The 21,650-nt window shown below is 41.5% G+C and overlaps 2 protein-coding genes across 2 annotated transcripts in view; one reads left to right on the forward strand and one right to left on the reverse strand.

Moving 5' to 3' along the window:
* LOC126563534 (potassium voltage-gated channel subfamily H member 8) overlaps positions 1-17,430 on the forward strand; it is a 33,810-nt gene extending 16,380 nt beyond the window's left edge. The window contains exons 8-17 of the mRNA XM_050220180.1: positions 166-370; positions 2,842-3,021; positions 6,034-6,152; positions 6,478-6,558; positions 9,278-9,373; positions 9,490-9,643; positions 9,725-9,840; positions 9,926-10,239; positions 15,241-15,454; positions 16,431-17,430. Of these exons, the coding sequence (XP_050076137.1) occupies positions 166-370; positions 2,842-3,021; positions 6,034-6,152; positions 6,478-6,558; positions 9,278-9,373; positions 9,490-9,643; positions 9,725-9,840; positions 9,926-10,239; positions 15,241-15,454; positions 16,431-17,411 (2,460 nt within the window). The 3' untranslated portion in view covers positions 17,412-17,430. The remainder of the gene's footprint in view (positions 1-165; positions 371-2,841; positions 3,022-6,033; positions 6,153-6,477; positions 6,559-9,277; positions 9,374-9,489; positions 9,644-9,724; positions 9,841-9,925; positions 10,240-15,240; positions 15,455-16,430) is intronic.
* Positions 17,431-20,084: 2,654 nt separating this feature from the next.
* Positions 20,085-21,592, reverse strand: LOC126562227 (myeloid differentiation primary response protein MyD88). Its single transcript, XM_050218672.1, has 2 exons — positions 21,202-21,592; positions 20,085-21,127 (listed from the first exon to the last, which is right to left on the reverse strand). Exons 1-2 carry the CDS (start codon positions 21,566-21,568, stop codon positions 20,115-20,117), a joined length of 1,380 nt encoding a protein of 459 aa, XP_050074629.1. The 5' UTR covers positions 21,569-21,592; the 3' UTR covers positions 20,085-20,114.
* Between the last annotated feature and the right edge of the window lie 58 nt (positions 21,593-21,650).

Raw genomic sequence — 21,650 nt, forward strand, 5'->3', positions numbered from 1 at the left:
AACTCGTGCAACATTTTGCTCATACAATTCCATTCCACTAGCAGTTCCGCTAGAATCGCCTGAGTAGCGCATATTACCAACAATGTATTTTTCGTACCGTTTTTAGGAGTAAAGTAAAATGATCCGTCTTATTTCTCTTCTACTCCCGTTCTACTCCCTGCACAGGAATCTCACATACACTTAGTCAAATTAACACGTTTATTGCGGCTGGCACGATTGCTTCAAAAGATGGATAGATACTCGCAGTACACGGCTATGATTTTAACCCTGTTGATGCTATGCTTCTCTTTAGTTGCACATTGGCTGGCTTGCGTTTGGTTTGTGATTGCAGAGAAAGAAAGACTCATAAACGATGCGGACTGGGACATCGGTAAGTGTAGTGCAAGCACCCGCCCCCTCACGTGTACACGTGTGTACACACGTCTCGATCGACATGCGAGCGGCCAGTAGTGTCGGGGTACCTTTTTTCATCGTCCCTATTTGTCGCTGGCAAAACCAACCCATTAGGCAAGCGGTACAGTTGGGTACACGTTAATAAGTGATACATGCACTCTCACCAAGTACGGCTGCAACTGCAAAGTGGAGCGCACATTTCCCTTTACACAGCGAAACGACGACGTTGAGCGTAAGTCCTTGAGCTCTGAGTACGCGATAATTAGGCCAAAGAAGCAGTTACATTGCAGCGATGTTGAGCGATTAAAAATGAATTTGAAATGGAGTTAACTGCACCAAAACAATAGCTTTTATCTATCCGTCGAAAGTGCTTGACAAATTCGTTCCCAGCGGTCCGAATCGAAACTTTGCGATTGGAGTAGTTTAGACTTTTGAGACATTTTAAACTATGCTTTTTAGAAATCACACAAGCACACATTCCTCACATTGACAAAGTTTTGAAGTAAGTAAAGTAGCACATCTACGATCGCAGAACCCTGCCCGCAGTTTAGTTGATACAATTCGGAACTTTGTTTGATCGCATACTTTAATTGGCTTTGTAGTGCAGTAAAAAGAATTCTATTAGAAGCGATACTTTTGTGAGATATTTTCGGTAAGCTGTCCATTATCATCAGTAGCTAGTTTAGGATTGAAGTAATTTGACTCTATGCATGCGTATACACTGATAACACTCCCTACAGCTGATCCACCATAAAGCTGAACCTTTCTGTAAATCCGCCATTCTTGCTTCAAAAACATTGTTTTTTGTTTTTTTTTAGAAAGAACAAAAAACGCTCCTAGCATACACATTTTTATGTATTTTTGTTGTATTTTTGTTTCAAATTTAGATTTAAACTCCGGTTGTTCCGTGTAAAGAACGACGCTGCTATCGCCTAATCCAGCGTTTAAACTTTTATTAAAATTATTTGGTGTTCGATATACTTCACTATTTCAGTACAATCGAATGAATTGACGTGATAAAATAGCCTCATAAATTTACCAAACACTGACTAAAACTATTCAAACCAAAACTAATCAAATTATGTTTTGAGAGTTATTATGATGTTGTTTTAAATTAGTTTTCTTGTTCAAAGTTCAGGTAATAAGGTTCACCGCAGCCGTTCAGAGAACACTTCTGGTTGTAGTACAAGCTGATTAGTTTTGTTGGTCTTCAACAAATTTCATAATTAAAGAATTGATCAATTTTATTAATCATAATTAAATTATAGTAAAAAGCGATTATAGTTCATTTCAATTTTGTTTATAATTTACAATTAGATAAAGTTCTTTTTTAACCTTATTCTAGGTTAATACCAATCTTCGAGGTCAAGTTAAGCTGATTTTGTAAACATTTTCAAAGGCTAATAGTTTTTTCTCGGTACTAAACTCGGAAACCCTTTCATAAATCTTAGTTTCATCATTGATATCATCGGTGTTGGATTTGTTCAAGTATTTTTGTACCAATCTTGAGATCGATAGATGTGACTATGTGATACGATACGAATCAGACATACTAATGCTTCTGGGACACGGCTATAGGAAGTAATATCAGTGTATTTGAACATACTTCTTCGCACCCTCGTACACGAACAGTTTATAGACTCTTACACTCTTCACGCGTATTTCTTATCGATTTGCTCTTAGCAGGCAAAAAACAAAAGGTAAAAGTAGCTATTGTCCCGCTTCGGAAGCGTATCTTTCCAATTTCTGGCAACTATTCCAGTAGAGTGCTTTTATAGCCCACAGCAGTAGCGAAAGTGTGCGAAACCCGCGAAACAACACTCCCAAAAAACAACAAATAAAGTACGCCGTACGCGTACTCGAGCTCACTTAATAAGATAAGCAAAGATTACTCCCTAGCCGGTAGAGAAAGACAGGGCTGACTGGGAGTGCAAAAGAAGCCCTTGGAAAATAGAAACTTCACATAGGAAAAGCAATCCCCCCAAAACGCAACAGGAAAAGAAGGAACTCAAATGATTCTTTTTTTCTCTCCCGGTCTTTTTCGAAATTCAAACCCCTCACTCGGCGCCATTGTCTCGAGAAGATTGTGGGAGATTAAACGAGCGCTGGAAAGAGGGAGGCCCTCAATGTTAAGCATTTACCTGGGCGATTCTCGTAAAAGTTTGGTGGTGTAGTGCTTGAAAAGTTTCAAACCCCAACAAACGCACCGGTTGCGCCCGGTCCCGACCGTCCGTTCCGCTAGGATGGCCGCAGGTGAAAAATCACTCCGACATTCTGATGCGCCCTGACGGCCGACAGTTCATCAGCCACAAATTCGTTATGGAATGGTTTCAAGTTTTATCCTTCTTTTTGCCCTTCACCCACGCTCACCAACTTCGCGCGCACGCTCCCGGCCCCGACCCGACGTCACACGCGCCGAATACACCTGCGACGATGGCCGTCCCGCAGGCTGGATCCACACACTGGCGGAGCGTCTTAAAATTCCCGTATCTAACGTGACACATGGCGAGGCATACATAACGGCATTATATTTCACCTTCACCAGCCTTACGTCCGTGGGCTTCGGCAACGTTTCGGCGACTACACTGAGTGAGAAAATTTTCAGCATCATCATGATGCTGATCGGAGGTAAGTCACTTGGGAAGGGACGTTTTGGGTCAATCGGGTGGAACGGGATGGATCAGGATGCGAGGTTCGTTGCGGTGTTGATTGGATCGTCCTGTTTGCACCTTCGCTACGAGGGATAAATCCTTGAGGCGTGTTGGATCGTTCGTCCGGTTTAAGGGAAACCCCAAGAGAGAGAGACAGGGAGAGAGCAAGGCAGAGAAAAACGCTATGTAAACCGCGGTGGGCTGGGAAATGGCCTTTTTCCGCCAGATGTTTTCCTCGACGGAGGTTATGGAAACAATATATGATGAACTAGCCGGACGAGTTTTTTCTGTAGTTTAGGGTACGCAACACGATCATGCTTCTACGCTCGAAGCATCCATACAAAATGGTAGATGGTAATTGAAATCTGTACCATAAGTTCTAGACAGGGCAAATACCATCAATTGCAAGTGAAATTCATTCTTGCCCACCAGCTGTTGAAACTCTAGCATTATGTTTGATAATGATATAATGTGAGTTTTGCTTGTTTGTATTCTTTTCCATAAATAGAACAAAACATCTTCTAGAAACAGTAAACACGATTCATACAATGTGGTATGGATAAAAACGTTTCAAATATCAATCGGCTTCAAACAATCAGCAATATAAACCAAACAACAATACTGTTATCGTTTGTTAAATTATTTTTTGTCGTTTTTAATGATCTGTCATCGCATGAAAAAGTAAAATGTGTGCGAAGTCCTAAAAAACTCATTAGGCTAGAGTTTGTCTTGTATAAATGTAAGAATACTTCGACATTCCGATGACCTAGCGATTGTGACACCAGTTTTTCACGGAGCAAAACCGAGCATTTAATCTCATCAATGTTCGCAAGACTCGCTATCAAGCTTAAAAAAAATCGAATTGATGAATTCAAAAATGGTATAAGAAGTCCTCTTGAGGTTGTAATGCCGTTTAAGAAAAGGGAAAATAAATTTCGCACTATATTTTGTCCTTTATAAATCATAATTTAGAAATAGACATTTTATTTCGGAATTGATATTGAAAACTAAAATACAACTTAGAATTTAAAGAACTCGATTCTGACCGAATCATGTATCTGAGAAGGATTTATTTAATGTAATGCTACCCCGTTCCGGACGGATCTTATATTCGGACCTCTCGTTTGCTGAAGTCTATCAGGAATCGCACAAACAAACTTAATTTTATCAGTCACTTCAGTCACTCGATTCGAGTTATTGTGACACGGTCGGCATTGTCTCTGACATTGCCGACAATTTTGTGCAATAGTATCCGTAATGTTTCAGCTATTATTCTTCGTTTAGAAGAATGCACGAACCCCTGAAAATGAGGATATGTTGTGAAACTAAATATATCAGAACAGGATGAACTAATCTTGCCTTTCCTCAACTGATTTGGCCAAAGCTGCTTCAAATCAATAGATAAAGCTGTAATACTTCCTCTAGATACATTACACAGCAAACATGTTACAAAAGACGGTGAATAATGGCGTGATTCCTTGGGACACTGGGCCTTCAAATGAAATAACGTGAAATTTCTAGTGAAACAAAAACTTAATTATTTTCATTGGCTTAATGGCCTGATCGATCATGCCTCCCATTTAATGGCTTACGTAAATTATTGATTCCTCTTGGTCTGGATGAGATTTGATTCACGGCCCTGTCGTGTGAAGATCAGTTCCATTGCTACCGAACTTCTCCGGTGATGTCTTGATTCCATTGCTTAAAAATCCTTTAAACTTTTTTCTCATCAAATGATCGGACGACCCGAACAGTGATTTACTTTCTAATATTGAAGCAATAATTTGAAATAAATGAATAGACAGAGTAAATAAAAGGGTAAACCTTTGCGAGCCTATCCTTTGTGTCCTATCCTATTGATTGCCTTATCGTGATTAATTTTATACCTACCTTGCTCAAGACTTAGCTATAGCTTCTGCTTCTGATCCTTAACTTATTTTGTCGCCCGTGGCAGTAACTTTAAGCAAAGGAAAAAGTGGGGAAAAAATCCCAAACCTCGATGGCGACGAAGTTTAGTATTGTGTGCTTTTAGGGCGAGACCAATTTCAATGCAAGAGAGCAATCCGGATCCTTCTGACCGGAATAACAATAGGTGCAAATGACAGAGTCTTAGAAACACGTTCAAATTGACTCTGGCAAAGGGACCGAAATGTGTAGAAAATGGGTAAATAATATCAAAGAAAATGCGTGGAAATGGCCAAAAAACGAATGAAAACTGGATGGCCACATCTCCTGGGCAGTGGTTTTCGTGGTCGCTTCCCCAAAATTGCTGCAGAATTTGTTTTCTTTTCTTTATGTTTTCTTCTCCTCAACGATGAGTCTCTTTACAAGAAGGCAAAGAAATAACGAAGAATGGTCAGCAGAGCGTCTTCGAGAAACGAGACACTTTTCTAAAACGTGACCCACAGACAACGATACGCACAGCTAGAGCCAAGGCGGGTGTTTAATGTTTGTCAGACGACGGTTGCCCACCAGTAGCAGCAGTAGTAGTAGAGTAGGACGATCGTGAAACGAAAAACCAAATCAAATCTGGCTCAAACCACACGATTGAATTCGCGATATCGACTGTCCTAATGAGGTTTTGCGGTAAAGCAGTGGGCAGGGAATGTCGAAATAATTCCCCGTTTCCTGTTGCCGTTCCAGCCCTGGTGGAGTTGCTCCAATTTCCCAGCAAGTCGTCGATTACGCTGCGGTTCGCTCGACCAAGTGTCTTTTACAATCTCGCTGATTGTGCTAACAGCTGCCTTGGTTTTGCGTATAGTTATGAACATGTACACAGGCAGCCGCCTACAGACACCCTTTTTCCCCGTAGCCATTTGACAGTTTTCATCCAGGGCGTTTGGTGAGATCTGTTGTGAATCACGGCGACATCGATCCGCGCGGAAGGATTTTTGGGAAAATGTGTTTTACATTCTTCGTATCCTCGCACCTGACGAGTTTGCTCGATTTTTCACTCGTTTCATCTATTTCTATCACGCACCTTTTACAGCTCTTATGCACGCCGTGGTGTTCGGAAACGTGACAGCCATAATTCAGCGGATGTATTCACGCCGCTCCCTGTACCAGAGCAAGTGGCGTGACTTGAAGGATTTCATCGCTTTGCATCAGGTGAGTTGCACTTGAAGAGGCTCCAACAGAAAGTAGTAGTAGCAGCAGCAGCAGCAGTCCAACCTGCTCAAGATGGAACAGGTCCCGCAGAAAATGGGACACATTGCGACACAATTTTTCACTGCTGCAACGTGATTCGGCATTCGTTCGCCGTTACATGTCCTCCCTAGGGCGTCCTTCGCTTTCGTTCAAGCTTTTCGGCGACCTTGGAAACGAATGGAATTAAATTTTTTTCCTTACGCACCCTGATTTCGTTTGTTCATTTTTTTTTTAAATGCCTAAGAACCTTCTCGTTTCCATTTGTTTTTCCTTTGCCTGCTTGCAGATGCCCAAAGAGCTGAAACAGCGAATGCAGGATTACTTTCAAACAATGTGGTCACTTAATCATGGAATTGATGTGTACGAGGTAAGTCACCGTAAGAGCGGTTGGTGGTTTGCAACATGACATTAAGATCTTGCTGGTTTGCGGGAAATGTTCCACTCCCAGGACAAATTACATCCGTTGCATACAACTTAATACATTGAGAGCGACCCCCAAGAAGCAAGTTGCTACTTTGCGCACGAAATGCAAGCGTACACGAGCGACGAATAATGACGACAGAAACCAACAGGGGCAGCATGTACAACTTTTAATGGAACGCATTCGTTGGTTTTCATTTGTCCCAGATCCGCAATGAAACAAAAAGAAGCGCCACTCTACCTCTGCGATTTGTGACTCTCAAATCTCTCGACGCTCCAAGCTCGATGCATTTCAGTGCACCAGAACGGGCTGTGTGAATTTGATGCAATTGTGTAGTCGCTGCTTTAATCAGCACTACAGGCAGCAAGTTTACTCCTCGACGAGTGGCACTGTTTAGCTTTCTTTCGAGCTACTGGAACCGAACCGGGCTATTGTTCGTTTGTGTTGGGTCTTTGTGCTGTTGGGAAAAGCAAAATGGTGGCTTGATTTTGTGTATGCACATAAAGTGGAATGAAAATTTTTATAATTTTAACAACGCTGTAGTGCTGAACCGTTCCTCAAAACTACTGGTAAAATATTTGCATACTTACAGATACAATCCTGAATTATAATTATCTATTTATTGATTTATAATTAAATGGGACAGTGGGACTAACTATGGATCAATCATGATAAGGGATTTCCTCCTTATTCGATTGTGGATGAGTTGGAAACGCGTTGTTGAGTCTTACTTTGGTCGTTGCACTTGGTAGTTCAGGTAGGTGTAGTTGTGTTTGGTCCTTGGTGATGTAGCTATTGTGGATAATGGTTGACTGTTTCCGGTTTGTATACATATACATATTGGAGTTTTGTTTATTGTGGACTTTTTGCTGTTTCGGGACTTAAACCAAACACAATGCCGACCTAACGCCAGTACGGCAGAACTTGTTGTGTCAAGGATGGACTGATTCCAAGAACACTGTGCTGAGGAATTCGCCTGCCTCCCTTGTTACGGCAGTGTTAAAATTGCTCCCGAATGCTGTTGTCTCGTCATCGGATCACCCGTGGCACTACAAAATCCACTTAAGCCATAGACAACACAACAAATAACCAAAAAGAATGATAGCGAAGGAATTACATTTACTACGAGAATATTTTGATGTCATCATGAAAACGTCGCTCAGTATTGAACATGTTATTTTACATGATTGATTTTGGTCAGTTTATGCTGTGGGGGATTTAGCATTGTATCGAGTGCGTGATCGCGAACAAGAAAGTCCTTGTCCAGGGGACTCGTAATCCGAGAGACTACGACCACTAAGAGTTCTCGCTATCCAAGCTATATCTCGATCTCCAACATAATTCAGGGTACTTATCATCTGTGAGTGACTGAACAGTTGTCGTTGCCAAAGTCTCATTTATCATTGGATCTTATTATATAAGCGGCCTCTTTGTGCTACTTTAATGTACAGAATTTTTTGTTGGCAAATGGGGCTTATGTACCAGTAAATCTCACGATCAAAAAGCTGTCCTCGTCTAAGACTAGAAATCAATGTATCAAGCAAAAAAACAAAACCCCCCGAAAACACAGATTCTCATTTCCATTTATAATTTACAAACTTTGTAGTCTAGGACCCATTTAAAAATCGTAATGGGAAGCCTTTTTGTCCGAGCCGAAACCATCAAAGACTTCGAGTTTGATAGGACCTTATGTACCATGAAACCTCATGAAATCATACTCGATTTCGTAGTCGCTGAAGCTTAGGGATAGAAGAAGAGTCTCAAATGAGCTCGTTTATCAAGAGACGTTATCGTGCAAGAGGCCTCACTATTCAAGCGACACTTATTAAAGTTAGAGATCTTGTCGTATCAAGAGTCAAAGTCAGAATCATTCTCCTCATATGCCTCTTGCAGTTTAAAATCGTAAAGATATTTGAAAAAAAATAATATTTTAATCGATGACATCAATCGTTCACACCGCTTACAAAATCAACCAGGTTTCTCAAGGAATGTCTAAACTTGGCACATAACATATCAGACATGTCGAACAGCAAACCACGGGAACGTAATTTCGCGGTAAATAGCCAACACAACAGTAAAATAATTTATGACCGATCAGGGTAGATGCACAACAGTGTCCAAATTAAAATTCAAATAAAACATACCACATTCTCTAGCAAATACCACTAAATAAGTGAGTTTGGGTTTGCTACCCAAAATTCCCAACAACCATTGTGGTAATAATAGCTATTTATGCAATACGTTTTATGCTTTCAAAATATTTAGCTAATCAATTGCAGTTTTGTGGTAATGGCTACCATTAGGTACGGTTCGCTGAAATTCTATGTAGAATTAGGGGTGGATTTGGTTGAACAAACAGGACATTGCCAAGCGCACGGCTAAAATTATACACGATTTATAAGAATTTGGAGGAGACACTGCACAGTTCCCACGAGTTATGCGGAATGCGATGCTTTTATGAGCTTGAGTGAGATCATTTCGCTCGCGTGCAATTGGTGTGTTTTCCTGGAACATCTGTCCGAAAGCTTAGTGGGCTGGCCATTCCAAGCAAACAAAAACAAAATTTATAAACTTAACACAACAAGACAGTAACGTTGATTGGATTCGAATATTCACGGCAACTAATTGCTGCTTCAATTTTCATCACATACCATTCAAATACCAGATTTTAAAAGAATTTCCGGAGGAGCTACGAGGAGACATATCAATGCATCTGCACCGTGAAATATTGCAGCTACCAATATTTGAATCCGCATCCCAGGCAAGTCTCTGTATATTTTGACTTTACATAACGACGATATACGACGTTGAAATATTTTGTTCGTTTTATTTTCATTCGCTTCCCGGTCCTGTTGCAACACGAATGGATTTTCTCAGGGCTGCTTAAAGCTGCTCTCTCTACATATCAAAGCGAACTTTTGCGCACCGGGCGAGTATCTGATCCACAAAGGCGATGCACTGAGCTACATCTATTACATATGCAACGGTTCGATGGAGGTCATGCAAAACAACATGGTCGTCGCCATCCTAGGTAAGTGCCGGTACGACCAGCGGTGGTTTTATGCACCCTGAGCTAATTAGCATCCGTGTCCCATTGGTGGTGGTACCCAAGGTAAGGGAGACCTCGTTGGCTGTGATATAAGTATACATCTGCTGCACGGGAATCAGGGCAACTCAGGCAACACCGGGTCGCAGGATACCATCGTGAAGAGCAGTGGTGATGTGAAGGTAAATTTACATCCTTCTAGCAAACGCTCTGTAGATTTCGCCGCAAATCGCAATGATATCGGTTGCGTTGAATCCATCTTCCCAGGCACTCACCTATTGTGATCTGAAAAGCATCCACATGAGTGGTCTGGTGGAAGTGTTGCGCCTGTACCCCGAGTACCAGCAAGAGTTTGCCAACGACATCCAGCACGATCTCACGTACAACCTGCGGGAAGGGTACGAAGCCGAGGAAGAGACGGAAAACAACGGTCCCTGTCTGGCGCTGCCCTCGATCAGTGAGGACGACGAGAACCAGTCGGATGCGGAGACAAGTTCTGCCTCGCCGATGAACACCTCGCTGCAGAAGTCACCGGCACACAATCTGGGAACTAGCCCACGGCACGCGAAACTCGTGCATAGGTAAGCACGGAACTTGACTAAAACAAATAGTGCGCGAAACATCAACAGGTGAGCGTCAAGTTTGGGAATCGCAAGCTGTGCTAGCGATACACCGAATGGTAAAGTTTGTTTACTTGGGAAAGTAAATGGAGCATCCTTTCGAGGATTCACGATGTTTGCCATCGAAATGCATCGTTAGAAGCGATTCTTCGGTACGCACGGTTTTTTTTTGCATCTTTTTTAACTTTGTTTTTCCTTTTTTGTTCTATTTTTTTAGCCCTTGTTAGAGGTTTGCTTACATAAATGTGAACTTGTGACTCATTTCATGTGAAATGTAGCCTGTATAATAATGTATTCATTTATTTATTTGATTTTTATTTTTCAGTACTATTATTGGCACTTAGTTTGCCATCTTATGCTTTCTTTTGTTAGATGCCGTTTGAGTATGATGATTTTTCGAATATTTGTTCAACACTTTAGCTTACTACACTGTGTTCAGCAGACAAGCTTCTCAAGTTATCTGTGGTTATAGAGACGAAAATCTTTCCAGGATTTAAAAAATTAATATTCGAATCCTTATCTCAGTTCAAATATGCCGATTTCTTGTGTATACTGATCTATGTGATCGTTGCCTGACCGACTGATATAGTGACTCAAACGAAAATTCGGACACTTTCAAAACAAGCCCAAAAACGTGCACACGAAGTACGATGTTTGCAAGCCGAGCAGAAAATTGGACAAAAGTATTTGTAATGAATGTTTTCTAGCTTTTACCATTTAAAACATCTGCAAATTTATTTTATTTATTTATTTATTTACAATTGATTATTACGGTCCAGTGCCGTATTGTCAACATCGCTTGTGTTGATTAGATTTTTACAGATTTATAAGGCATTTCCTCCTTATTTTTAGCCTTAACCCGAGCATACTCGGTTAAAACATCTGCAAATGTTGTTCAAAGTTTATTTTTGCGTTTAATACGCATATTAGACGTTTTAAAATATTTTCTTCACAATTGTAATAGAGGCTAAGGTCAATTGTTTCTCTTATTCGTTGAACTACCTTTCCTTACAAGTGTGGCTAGGTGCGGAAGATGTTTCCCAACAACTTGGACAGTTTTTCAAAGGCCATGACTGATAATCATGACATGTTGTAGGGATTAAGAACATAGTATAACGCATTTCATCGGAATTGCCCCAATATCACACATTATCCTTCCTGATGTGCTTTGATTTAATGATGCAATGATTTTATGTTTTTGACACCAAAAAAAAATTAAACATTTTAGTTCGTTGGAGCGACCTGACACACTGAAACATTCATTTTTCATATCGGACTATAAATAAGTTCGTGCGCCTGAAGTACTAGCGTTGTAAATTATTCAACTTTACTATGGTGCAATTTTGCAGCACTGTCATTTTGAAGTGTCATCTTCATACTTTATTTTCCCTCAGCTGTCATTTTCCTGAAGTGTAAAAAAAGTAGTTTCCATGAACTTCTAAAATGGCAGCATTTGTACCGAATAAAGTGTTCTTTCGGGGAGTTCTGCCTCATTACCTGTGCATGAACAAATCGGCTACCGAAAGTCATTGTATATTAGAGGAATTCTATGATGACCGTGTTCTATTAGAAAAGAATTTGTCAAAAGTGGCGATTTAAAAGGAGTTTTTTTTTATTAATATGCTATATTTTTCGGATATTCCTTGAAATTTCAAGATAGAGAGCTTCAAGGCAACGCTCGTTGAAGATCATTCGCAAACGCAAGAAGAAATCACCCGTGGCACTACAAAAAATACACTTAAGACATATATAACACAACATTTAACAAAAAAGGAATGGTGGAATACGAATAAGGAGTGAAAGGATACTAGGGATGTGGAATCATAGGACAAGACCGTTGTCTCTGGCGAATCGGTAAATGATCCTCATGTAGGGGACGACACTGGTAGCCAACACTTCTCTAATTTCAGTACCCAAGCGTCTGCCAATATGCTCGACTGCACTCAACAAGGAGGGTCTTGCGGTTTCAAATTCCACGCAGGACCACAGAGGGTGTTCCACATCGTGGAATCCGTCACCGCAGCCACACACCTTTGTCCTAGCCAGAGTTATACGCTGTAGATGAGCATTCAATGCAAAATGATTCGACATTAGTCGAGACATCATTCGTATGAATGCCCGGTCTACAGAGAGGCCATCGAACCAAGGCCGCAGGGACACTTGCGGAGAGATCGAGAAAAGAAAACGCCCGAGTTCATCCGCCTCCCACATGCTCTGCCAGCGAGACAGGGAAAGTTGCTGTGGGAAACGAAGGAACTCCTGGGCCGAGATCGGTCGGTCGTAAAAAGTGCCTTCTTGGACGCCTGTTTTGGCCAGTGCGTCTGCCTTTTCATTGCCGGGAATTCCACCATGAGAAGGGACCCAGAATAGCGCGATCCTAAACGCCTTATCGAACATTGAGCCAAGCAGTTCAATGATTCTGATGGTGAGGAAATCCTGACTCTTAACAGTCTTCGGAGATCTCAGTGCTTCAATAGCACTAAGTCTATCAGTGAAAATGAAGTACTGGTCCGAAGGTCTCGCTGCTACCATCGATAGTGCGTAAAATATTGCAGCTAGCTCTGCGGTGTAAACACTACATGGCTGCCTCAATTTGAAAAGTGCTTCGGTGGACTCACTAAAAACATCGAAGCCAGTGCTCTCCTCAGTGGATGATCCATCAGTGTAGTACTGGCTTATTTGGTCTAAATGACCATACTTGTTCATGAAAATGCCCGGACCTACCCTCGGGCGAAGATCATTCGGTATGGTCTTAATTTCCTCGCGCATCGAGGAATCTGTTGTTAAAAGAGAACTGTAGTTCTCAGGAAGGGCAGCACGATTTAATGCCCGTGGAGCGCTGGGATACACTTGTAGGGCAACAAAATCTTCACAAATCTTGAAGATTTTGCTCTTAGAACCTGTCTCTAGAAGCGCTTCAAAATTTTCTATTATCAAGGGATTCGATACTGAACAACGGACTAGAATCGAACGTAGTAATAATCAACGATAGAAAATTCTTTGGAAATTGAAAGAGTTACCAAGCCTTCATAATAAAGCTTTCAATTTAAAAAAAATCTTTTAAACCCCATAGTCTTCTTTTCGGCAAATACGCTGATGCGAATGTGTATTAAAAAATTGTCATATTTGTTTTACATGATTTCTCGAATCACTTTACGATTCGAACGGTGTATTTCGTAGATTCTGAGAATTTTTTCCACTTCAATCGAGCAATTTATTCATAGATGCATTCATCTGTGTCTTCCTGTGTATTTTTTATTTTGAAATCTTCAGTGGCCCCCGGCTTTATGATTTTTAACACAAATGTAAAATCATATACATATGGAGATGCTGGTCTTTTTTAAACGATTCCTTATTTTAATAAATTAAATCTAGTAAAACTGTATTTATTTATTGATTTATTTATAATTAATTATGACGGTTTAGCGCCGTATTGTTCTGTATTTAAAATACTATTTCAATTTTGTTAAATTAAAATATTCAAACAAGCTATAAGAGCGAATTATTGGGTTCCATTCGCATGCAGGATTTTTAAATGTTAAAACTCACATGAAACGATTAAAAATACATATGGATGGAATAGAATCGTTCGACAGAAATACAAATACATATCAGAATCGACGAAATACACTGTTCAAATCGTTAAGTGACTCGGTAAATCCTGTATGAGTAAGCCGTATAGAAAAGGGCCATACTCTTCCTTAATTTAGAGTATATTTCAATAGTGGGCCGATCCGGTGATGTAGGCGACAGCGGCGCCGGTCTCCAAACGGCAGGACTGGGGTTCAAATCCCATCCGGATCGTCCTCCCGTAGTGAGGACTGACTACGTGGTATCGGCAAGTCTAGTAAGCAATAAGCAATGACCGGCATGACCTAGAAGGTCGTTAAGCCAAGAAGAGAGATTTCAAAAGTAGGCACAAAATTCGTTGTCTATACCACCTTTAGTCTATCCGTCTTCATCCTCATGAGGTCGTTCTTCGTACTCTTCAAGCTCTTTGCCCGCAGTCAGTGCGGAATTACCGGGAGGCCTAACCTCTCACTTGTTAGTGAGTAGTTTGTTCTCTCTTCTTAAAAATAGCTACTTTACATAATGGCATTTTGTAAGTCTAATAATTACATTTGGGAATTCAATATAATCATTGCAGAATTAACTGCATCGCAAGCAAACTAGCTTACTGTTTTTATCCTATTCGAGGAACTGCTCTCAAACTATTGCAGCAGTACTATTGCTATTGCTCAAACTATGTTTCATTTAACCTAGACCTAAATAGACCTTCGTTAATCATGCAAAATTCCTGCAGAGTAACACACGTTTTTCGCTTATGATATGCAAGAACTATAAAGTTCAATGACATTGGATTTGGTTGATACACTTTAATGATAAAATCCTAAAAATATATTTGCTTGCGAATCAGGACGTTCTGCACTCTATTGCGGGCATCTGACAATCGATTTGCGGGCATCTGAATCGATCGAAATTTTTTGTGAATGATTCAAAGAAAGGTGTACACAAAGATAGGTGAAGAAGGAATCATGTTTCCCCAGCTCCAGGTTAAGGAAATCGAAATCAACTGATAAAGCACTGGACCGTTTCACAAATGAACTATTCTGTACATTGAAAGAAAACTGTAAAGAATAATGTTTCACAGTTTAAATTGGGTCACAGCGTTTACTTAAAATACAATTTCTCACAGTTTAGCAGTTTAGCAAGTCTAATCTTCTATTAGCAACCGGGAACAAGTGGTCGGCATTAGAAATGCTAATAGATTCGAATTAAATTGTACAATTCTAAACAAGCAGCTGAAGCGCATAAAACCTATACTCATGTTCTACTGGCTCCAGCACCGATTCAAGCGCATTGCATAATTCATTCATAAACCCCGGAGCGATTGAAGCATTAGCAGTGTCGAGGAATGCAAGAATATTATTAATTTAGTTCTTCTCGTTTCACAACACACAGCCGCAACCGATCGTTAGTGGCACTGCGAGAGCGAGTCGAGCGGCAGCGGTCGGTGCAGACGGCCAGTCAGCCGGCCAATGTCGAGCAGACCAACTCCTTCGAAGGGCTCAACCTGGAGGTAGCGAAGGAGAAGGAGAAGGGACGCGTATCCGTGGAGCGGTTGGACAATCAGGTTACCACACTGCACAACGACGTTGCTGCGCTTAGCATGGAGGTAAGATGTTGAAGGTGCCGCATGGTTTTGCGGCAAGTTTCTCATTAGCTTGGCTCATCCGCCAGTGGATTGTCCGTCGGGATGGCGGTATTTTGTCGATTAGATGTTTGTACAGCAAGTGGTTTTTTGCAGACTGTAGGGAAATGTTGAGGCAATGGTAAATTATACCGATGATACGACAAACTACTTGGTGCAAGAACTCAGCGATTCATGGTGTATGAATTCCAAGGATTAATCTTTAAATATCTTTGTGACGAAAATGTGTGTCATGTGACAATCAATTGAATACCATTATTCATTAAACGTGCCTGGCCTTAGCAGCTGCGAATATCCAATGCTGTAAACTATAGACGACCATCTATGAAAAACCACATATCCTTCAAAAATACACTGGCAACAGGGAATTTGTTTCACATTTGACTACTCATGCAAAAACTGTACAAAAATGGTGGTTTCGCTTCGCCGAATCAATTGGTAAATTCAAGCTAGATCATTTTTTATTTATCTTCTATAATGCAGGAACAGTCATCATCATGTTAGCATCAACTGTATGTTCAAAGTAAATAAGCGATACGCGGAATTTTGAGCATACATATTTATGAAATCGGTTTGTCTTTCGTAACAATTCTAGATAAGCAATACTGTAGCATATCTACCGAGAATACTTGAATTGACTTGCACTAGTCCTTTAGCCCTTGTAGGATGTGTAAGGTTAGAAGTGTGGTTCAAGGTAGTTCAGCAATATCTCTCTTCCATATCGCTTCATGGGAAGAAGGATGTGCTAGATTGTGGGTTTTTGATAGTGTCCATAAAAGGAAGCAGAACATTTCATTCATTTTTAATATACAAAATGCAGGAACAGCCAACGTCCATCAACCATTTGCAAGTGATAAATTTTCAATCAACTTCCAGCTCCCGAACATGGCCAATCATCCTGCAAAGTCTTTAATCGATCGTTTTTCCTTTTCCATCTCAGGTTCGTAATGCTATACACGCGCTGCAGGAAATGACGTACAACACCATGAACTCCCAGCTGGATCTGGGTCATTTTCAACCTGCCCGGTCAATACCGAACCTGCAGAATGGAGCCGTCGGAATATTGCGCGACAGCGATCACGTGCTGATGGCGCGCAGCAGCTCCCATCCGCCGGAGATGTGGTGCCGGGAGATGAACGTCTTCGCCGAAACTGGCATCGCCAGTCCGAACGGGACGGAGGTGATGTCCGAAGCGATGTACCGCCGCAAGTCAATCCTGTCGCAAAAGTACTCGGAGGAAATGTCCAGTTCGACGCAAACGGAAAACATGATCGATTTCGACACGCTGGAAAAGATTGTACTTGCTCATCCACATCTCGTGCTGAAGATCCTTGGCGTGGAGGCTGTCTTTGGTAAGGAGAGCGATCATCTCGCAAAATCGTACCCCTTGAACACCATCTCGGAGGTGGCCAGCTCGGGGGAAACCATCTCGTCCCGGGTACAAGACACCGGGAACTACAAACCTCCCTTTCTCAACACCAACATTACAAGCAATCCTCCGGCACATCCTCACGAGCTGGAGGGACCTTTTTACGATCATCATCATCATCATCAGCATCATCATGGTCTCATCGATGGTTACCAGGAGGGTGGCTTCTACCCGTCTGGCGCGGACGCGTGTGTTAACGATGGCAACTGTGACAACATATCTGTCGTGACTACACCACCACCACCACCACCACCACCCAACCCGGACGACGTACCTTCGCATGAGCCGGATGATGGTGGCGCCCCGGTGCCGGACACGGACTGCATTCTGATAGACGAAAACGTGAACGTACTGAAGCAATCTGCTATGAATCATATCTTCCGCAAACAGGACCGCGTACCACCGAATTATCGCTTTTCCGCCGGCGATGCCGACCACCTGGAGAAGGGACTGAAGAATTTAGCGTCGTCCCGTTCGCTCGGTGGCAGTTGAAGTGCTTCCGCTGGCGGAACCGTAGCGAGTACTTGAATGTCTGTAGTGATGGAACTGTTCTTTCTTTTTACATCGCTATTGTGTTGCATACATTTTAAAGCTAGTGAGAGAAATTAATAAAATGAGACATATTTTAACGCTAGTATGCAGAACTAGATCATTAATGCGGTCTATTTATGTGTGTGTGTGTGATTTTTTTTTTGCATGTGTGGGATCATCTCTCTTTTGCATGATGGTAAAACGCTACTTTTTATTTGTAGCAATTTTATAAGAATGTTGGGAAAATCTGACCGAATGAGTCGAAGGTAGTATTTAAACTTTCCACATTTTAGGTATGTAAGAGTGTTGTGAATATTTCTCGGTTTAGCATCTTTTGATGAGATCCTGATGGATCGTAAGGCAACGGAGAAGAAATCTTATGTTGGGATTTTGAGATAATCAAATCGATTTCAATTTAACTAAACATTTTAATTCGTATTGGTTCGTAAGGTAGTTTTTTACGTTACTTGTTATTTATTCTATTTCACTCTACCGACCGGGTGAGGCCTTCTTGAAGCTGGATAAGAAAAAAAAAACAAAAAAAGTGTACGTGCTACACGAATTAAAACCTGGAATATGCCAACATAATTTTGTGGCCTGATGCAGTGCGATCTCAGGCTCGGTTAGAGACCATCCAGCGCAAACCCACGAGTTTTTCCGCTACGATGCCGGAATCGGAGGCTGGAATAGTGGAATACCAGATGTGTTCTGCTTGGTCTGCCTTCCTTAGGAGAACGTATCTCTCAAGCAAGGTTGTGTTTTATTGTGAGACTCCTAGGCGGCCACTGTGACTCCCCAAGGCTTCTTTCGGCAATTAACTTGTGCGTCCCAGGCAGATCACCTCAAGCCCGAGCAATGTTAGCTGTCACAGAACGACGGACATCATTCGGTTCTTCTGATCCATTTCTACGAATGTGTAGTGTGTTTTCAACGCCATCAGTGGTGCGGTCGAGTCGGGGATCTCGGTAGTAGATGTTTCCAACCGTGTTTCCGTTCATGCGTCCAACTCTGTTTTATAACTTGCGTACGTATATCTATCCTCATTGAATGTTTCTGTAAAATAGTATCTCACGAGAGGGCTCACTTGTCCATTGTTTGACAAATAAATAGCAAATAACAAATAGAGTTGATCACACACATCGCTGTATTCACGGCACATACATAACAAAGGGTCAGATGCGTCAACCCGTTTACGGCGATTCTCTACGTCGAGCATGGATCGTACTCGGATCCATGCTCGTCTCAAAGTCTCATCAGGACCGTCTTGCCGTGAGCTTGATATCTAATTGTCAGCTTTCTTAAATTAACCAAAAATTAATGGAGCCCGGATATGACATGCTGACTCTTGAAGTTGTTAATGCCAAAGAAGATGAAGGAGCAGATTATAAATATCACACAGCCGGGTAGTTAGTTCTTGCCACGTGATGCAATGGTTCAGATGAGATACGATTCCAGGGTCTATGAAAGACCGCCAGCACTGTATCACATTGTGTTCCAGAGTATATTTATGTTTTCCTTTAACTACTTTGGTTTTCGTATCGACATTTTATGACACTTTCTTTTGTATTTTCATTTTTGGGGCAAATTATGTCTATAGGGAACGGATTCCTCGTAAAAGAAGACAAGTAATTTATTTGGTTTTCTTTGCGCCAGTCACAAAATTCCTGGTTGTAACTTAACACCAAACAAACACTTGGGAAGGAATAAATTATTATTTTCGATAGTTTTCGTTCTGCGCGGGGTTTAGATGTCCGAGAGATTGAGAGTATGAATTCGAATTTACATGTTCAATTAATATTCACAAAAATGAGACAATACGGCACTGGACCGTCATTATCAATTATAAATAAATAAATTAAAAAAATTCACAAAAATGAACTATATTTACAAATGTTATATAATGATTCTATAAAACTTTGCCTCTTTCCGCGTGATATTTACACTGATTTCGAAACAGTTATTTTTTATTTATATACAATACTAAATTTGATACTATTTTAAACTCAATCAATAAATCCAGATATTAAACATAAAGTTCTGCCGAATTTTCAAATCTGCATATGATAGAATCCGTGTAACTCAATTCCTGGTTATTGTCAAAACACTGTGGGAATAAAATAATACATGGGAAACGTAAAAACCACTTCGGGATACCCAGTATTATGAAACAGAATTTAATCAAAAAAATTATAATTAAAAAAAAACAATTGAAAGAACCACATGGATTCTCCAGAGAAAATGCACCTCATTGGGAATTACCCACCTATTTACATATGCAGGAATTGGAGGGGTTGAAACACGGGATTCCTGGTGAGTAACGATTGGGGTTAGTCCGTTATTTACCAGGTTAAATGACACATGCCTTGGCTGAAAGTACATTACGAGCAATGTTGACTTGTCGTGTGGATTTCCGACCATAAGTATGCGATCTTCGTGTTTTCGATGGCAGTCTTTCTTCCGAATTCTTAAAAAAATCAGTTCAATATTTTGAAGAACAAGAACTCATCTTATGTTGAATATGTTTTGTGCGCATTTTTCTTAAGCAAATATTAAAATATTTATTCTCTTTGTTAAACAAAATAAGTTTAAAACTGGTAGACAAAATACATAGCACATACCCGTTACAACTGTTGCACATGTAAAAGTTAAAGGCACGCTGTGGCATCACACGGCCGTTGCCACTTTCCGGCTGCTCGGTTTGTACCATTTCTTTTTTGCCTTCGCTGGCTTTTCTGTTGGCTGTTCCAGTGGACACTCAGACGGTGCGGACGAACCACCGCTACCAACCATCGTTTGTTTTTTATCGCGCCTGATCAATGCCAACGGTGACGAACTGGTTTTCTTCGGACTGGTCGATGGGACAGCATCGTTGCTGTTGAGCGTCGTTGTGCTGCCATTTAGTTTGTCTTTCTTGTGACTAAAGCTTGAAAATAAATCCCAAAATGAGTGTGACTTTTTCAAGCTGCCCGAGCGACTTTCCTGATCCATCGGGCTGGGCATCTTTACCACCAGCGTAGGTTCTTCAACGATCACTTTCGGAATTGGTCGGGGAGCACTTGGTAAGATGGATTTTGTTTCGTTGACAGTCTTCTGTTCTGGCGCTTCTCGAACGTTCATTTCCACACCGACCTTTCGTGGCGTGTCGCGTATTGAGTCAGCGAGTTTATCCCAAAAGTTGTACAAATTTTGTGACCGCTGATAGTCCAACCGGCAGGTGTAGCGTAAATGGGGCGGTAGTTCGCATCGATCGTACACGCACGGTATTACCTTGCGCTCCTTCTTCTCTATCTGCAGGGCCTGGGCGAATGTGACGGTGAAATCGTTCAACGGACTCTCGAGAAACGCTTTCGAAATGATCACCACCACTCGACGGCAGCGTTCGGAAATGAGGCGCGATATGACTTCATGCTCAAAGTTGCTTCCGCCGAGTATGTCACGATCCTTCAGGCACAGTTGCATCCCTCGTGCTTCCAACCGTTCTACCATTTTCGATGCAAACTCAATGTCCGCATCGGCGTATAGAATGAACGCATCGTACTGCTGCTTGTGGTCGGGAGTGTCATCCTTCGTGATAATGTCACTGTCCGCACCTACGTTCGATACTTTCTCATCCGTTTCGTTCACGCTCTTTGCTACCCTTTTTTGTTCGCGAATGAGAAATTGTTCAGCGTCTTGCTCTGAAAGAAAGTAAACAAACGATCGTTGTTTATTCAACTGGGGTGGCCGTTTAATTAGCACAGCGCATACTTACCAAACATTTTAGATGTATCGTCCAGGATGTCCCACCGATCGATGCATCCGAGCACATGCTGCAGCACGGCAAGGTTTGCCTCGAGCTTGCACTGATGGTTCTCGCTCTGCCAGAGCTCCAGCAAACGACGGGTTGGGTTGGCATTGGTCGATACCAGCGGTAGAAAGTTTTTAGGAATACCGACCATATCGAACACACCACGCCAATCCCGAAAGTAGCCATCCTCAGAGGTGAAAATTCGTTTGTGATTCAACAGCTCGGCCAATAAATCCCATGTCCGGGAACTTAATGCTTTCAGCGGAACCACCGCCAAATCGATCCGATTCTTCACGCTGACCTCGGTAGTTTTCACGGGATTGTCCAGCATTGTGTACAAAGCAGGAAATATTATATCACAACCGTGCAATTTCACGTCAAATATCACACACGCACGCACAGCTCAATAGCGA

The sequence above is a fragment of the Anopheles maculipalpis genome, chromosome 3RL (assembly GCF_943734695.1).
Source record: "Anopheles maculipalpis chromosome 3RL, idAnoMacuDA_375_x, whole genome shotgun sequence".
NCBI classification, from domain to species: domain Eukaryota; kingdom Metazoa; phylum Arthropoda; class Insecta; order Diptera; family Culicidae; genus Anopheles; species Anopheles maculipalpis.